The sequence below is a fragment of the Cebus imitator genome, unplaced genomic scaffold (assembly GCF_001604975.1).
Source record: "Cebus imitator isolate Cc_AM_T3 unplaced genomic scaffold, Cebus_imitator-1.0 Scaffold181, whole genome shotgun sequence".
NCBI classification, from domain to species: domain Eukaryota; kingdom Metazoa; phylum Chordata; class Mammalia; order Primates; family Cebidae; genus Cebus; species Cebus imitator.
The window spans coordinates 1,327,559-1,331,813 of NW_016107496.1; the positions used below are offsets into that span (position 1 = coordinate 1,327,559).

General features: G+C 38.4%; 1 protein-coding gene across 3 annotated transcripts in view; it reads left to right on the top strand.

The window, feature by feature from the left end:
- SPATS2 (spermatogenesis associated serine rich 2) overlaps window positions 1–4,255 on the top strand; it is a 144,882-nt gene that overhangs the window by 82,868 nt on the left and 57,759 nt on the right. For all 3 annotated transcript variants that reach the window (XM_017545789.2, XM_037744694.1, XM_017545788.2), the window contains one exon: window positions 1,786–2,057. In XM_017545789.2, coding sequence (XP_017401278.1) covers window positions 2,027–2,057 — 31 coding nt within the window. In that variant the 5' untranslated portion in view covers window positions 1,786–2,026. The remainder of the gene's footprint in view (window positions 1–1,785; window positions 2,058–4,255) is intronic.

The following is a 4,255-nucleotide window of genomic DNA, read 5'->3' on the forward strand; positions in this document are numbered from 1 at the left end:
CAAAAAAAAAAAAAAAAAAAAAATTATTTTTCAGCAGGCATGGTGGCTTATGCCTGTAATCCCAGCACTTTAGGAGGCCAAGGTGGGTTAATCACTGGAGGTCAGGAGTTCAGGACCAGCCTAGCCAACATGGTGAAACCCCATCTCCACTAAAAATATAAAAATTAGTTGGGTGTGGTGGCAGGTGCCTGTAGTCCCAGCTCCTTGAGAGGCTGAGACAGGAAAATTGCTTGAATGCAGGAGGCTCGGGTTGCGGTGAGCCAAGATCACACCCTTGCACTCCAGCCTGGACAACAAGAGTGAGACTCTGTCTAAAAACAAAACCAAACAAACAAAAACTGGCCAGGCGCAGTGGCTCACGCCTATAATCTAACACTTTGGGAGGCTGAGGTGGGTGGATCACTTGAGGTCAGGAGTTCAAGACCAGCCTGGCCAACATGGTGAAACCCTGTCTCTACTTAAAAAAAAAATAATAATTAGCCGGGCACTACTCAGGAGGCTGAGGCAGGAGAGTTGCTCAAACCCAGGAGGCAGAGGTTGCAGTGAGCCACAAGATCGCGTCCATCCTGTGTGACAGAGTGAGACTCTATCTCAAAAAAAAAAAAAAACAAAACTATTTTTCTTCCATCTCTCCCTTTTTTATTATTTTTAAAATTTTTTTTATTGTTAACACATCTCTGCTGGCAGGAACTTATGGTTTCTTTACCTAGAACTCTTGAGCATGTATCTTTAAAATGTTTAGTAATTTTTGAAGCATTGATTGTATGACATGCAAAAAAAAATTTAGTAATATAGAAAAACAGCAATTGTATCTTTGTAATTTAGAGGAGCTTCCTGCAGTATGGACTAAGCTTATTTTGATGTTTCAGTTTTCCATGTTAAAATTCCTTTGCACTTCCCTCCTTTCATGTGAAAAAACATTTTAAATGGTCCATTTTCAAGGCATGATAAATCTAGGTACCGGCAGCCAGCCCACAAATGTAACAAACCACACAGCTCTTGCACCTAGGAGGTCACAGTAAGCGAACAGAATGTAGAGGAACGGTCAGCCCATAAAAGGGAAGGGAGTTTCGTTATTGGGAAATCAAAACTTAATCAGGGAAGGGGACCGGGATATAACCTTAGAGGGGATAATAAAACTTAGACAAGGTCCCAGAAGATTATAACCTCATAGTATTCAACCAATGAGGAACTGGGGGAAGGACTTGTGTGCTAGGAGATAAATTACCTGTTGTGACTGTCCTGGGTGTGCCTACCCACCAGATGCCTGATCTTGCAAGACCATTATTAAAAAGTCTCACTTTTGCTGTTCTTTGTGCCTTTAAGTCCATTCTTTGGGTTTGTACGGTGAGTGTGTTTCTCACATTTCACAGTTCCCCCTATAATTTTTACAGCTGTATTTGAGCCGGGAAACCTGATATAATAAATTCTAGAGGAAGAGAATATGTCCTTGATTTGGATGGGAAGATCAGATGGTAAGAAAGATCTTAGGGAGTGGTAAGAGGTAACATTTTAGTTTGCAAAGCAGATGGGGATATTTCAAATGGATACAAAAGATAAGAAGACTAAGAAAACATACTTTGTAAACTAAAAGAGGATAATCTGATTCTAAGATTAAATTTTCCTAGGAAAAATTCTGCTTTTCAGCAGCTACATTGTTTCTAGAGTACTTAAAAAAATAGTTTTGTATAGACAAATACAAAAGAAACCTTGTGGATATCTCAGAAATTTTGTACAGATAGCCATTATTGTAATAATATGTGTGTGTTTATGTTTTTCCTCCAGAATCTCCCTGGAAATGGAGACATGAATGAATGTCTGCAATGATACTTCTTGACAAGAAGTTGATACAAGAAAAGGAAAGGAGATTAACAGCTGGCAAGCAGAATTTCCAACAGCAGGATTTTGTATTTATTGCTTCCAACTACACAGTTCTGTTGCCTACTTGTAAATCAGAGATACCTACACTCAAAACCCAGACAAGGCAAAAGGATACTTTTCTTGTATATTTTTTGAGATCAAAGAAATGGCAATGTCCAGGAAACAGAACCAGAAGGGTAAGATTACATGTGGGCATAAATTGTTAAAAGCATAGTTGTAATGATCCCCATTTATATCTGTATATTTAAAAACTGTCATTCTAATGTGTTTTGAATGGTTTTACAAGTATTTGTGGATATTATATTATAGCTTTGTGTATTACCAGTCTGGGAATTCATATAACAGTAGCTTTTCTACTCACACAAACTTATCAAATTGTAACATACCATCTCAAAGATGCATTTTTGGATACTGAACATAGAGATGTGGTAGGAGAGCTAGCTTACTGCAGGATATTCTATGTTGTTTGAGTTGACGTTTTTCTAGAGAAAGGCAATGGAGCAAGATTAAATGCTTCTGGTTTTTCTTTCTTCCTTTAGCTTTCCTTCCAGGATTAATCCTCTAGCTTCTTGTCTAAAGTAGAATACAAAGTGCAGACAGTCAGGAAATAGAAGGGTAGTTATAATGGAGGGAAGGACAACAAAGTCTGTAAAACCTTTTTAACTTTTTTAGAATAGCTGCAAAAATTTAAAGGGACAAAGTGGTCGGTTGCAGTGATTCACGCCTGTAATCCCAGCACTGTGGGAGGCCAAGGTGGGTGGATCACCTGAGGTTGGGAGTTTGAGACCCAGCCTGACCAACATGGAGAAACCCCGTCTCTACTAAAAATACAAAATTAGCTGGGTGTGGTGGTGCATGCCTGTAATCCCAGCTACTCAGGAGTCTAAGGCAGGAGAATCTCTTGAACCTGGGAGGTGGAGGTTGCGGTGAGTTGCGATCACACCATTGTACTCCAGCCTGAGCAACAAGAGCGAAACTCTGTCTCAAAAAACAAAAAAAACAAAACAAAAAAAAAACAAAGGGACAAAGTGAACAGTGTAGCACTAGAACTATTGTACATAACTGGAATATATTGATTAAAAGAATGATCATAGGCCTGGCACGGTGGCTCATGCCTATAATTCTAGCACTTTGGAAGGCGAGGCAGGCTGATTGCCTGAGCTCAAGAGTTTAAGACCAGCCTGGGCAACACGGTGAAACCCTGTGTCTACTAAAATACAAAAAATTAGCTGGGTGTCGCAGTGTGTGCCTGTAATCCCAGCTACTCCGGAGGATAAGGCAGGAGAATTGCTTGAACCCGGGAGGCGGAGGTTGCAGTGAGCCGAGATCAGGCACTGCGTTTCAGCCTGGGCAACAGAGCAAGATTCCATCTCCTTTGCAAAAAAAAAAAAAAAAAAGAATGAGCATAGGTATCCTGGTGTTTTCCCCTAGTTCAGTTTAATTTCTAATTCAGAGTTAATTTTCTTTAATTCAAAACAAAGCTCCATAGGTCCAGGTCTCACTTGTTATATGTGAAGGAAATGCTTTTAAACTTAAATTTGACTTGGCAATTCAAATACATAAGAAAGTAAATAAACCAGATTTGTGGTTTCGACAGTTGTAGTTTCATTGTGTAGTAAATCTGTAGGAAGAATCTGAGCTCTAAGGAATGCTTAGATTAGTAAAACCGAACTGTTCTATGGAATGAAGTTTACCAACAGAAAGGTTTTTTTTATAGCCAAGTTTGTTTCTTCTTAGTTGTTATAATTCAGTTTGTTTTTTTCCCAGTTACACTTGAAACATTGAGCATCTGTTTTCACCTTGCAACTAAGAAATACTGTAGTAAAAATAGGGTTCTGGAGTTGAAAATAAAATAATTTCACCTGAAAGTTTAGCATTTAATTTTTCCTTTCTAAGAAAGTTAACTTCAGCAGATTGCTTTGACCTTTGTAAAACTAGAGAGTCTTTTGTTTATCTCAGGTCTGTGTTTTGCCAGAGCTATAAAAAAAAGTATCATTGTGAAGCAGGGTATTTCCCTGACCCCTTTGCAGGAGTCTCTCCTTTACTCAGCCTGTCTCTCTCAACTAGTGGGAAGGAGAGCACGAGCAAACAAAGCAGGAGCTAGAGTCATTCCCTAGTGACTACAAAACCACAGTGAGATACCATTACATATCATTAGTCATTAATCGTTGATGTGATTATTAGCCATTTATGTATTTTTTTGGTGAAATGTCTGTTCAAATTCTTGATCCATTTTTAAAATTTGGAGTCTTCTTACTGAATTCTAAGAGTTCTTTATATATTCTGAATATAAGTTCTTTATCAAGTACATGATTTATAAGTATGTTCTCCCAGTCTGTGGCTTATCTTTTAATTTTCTTTTTTTTTTTTTTTT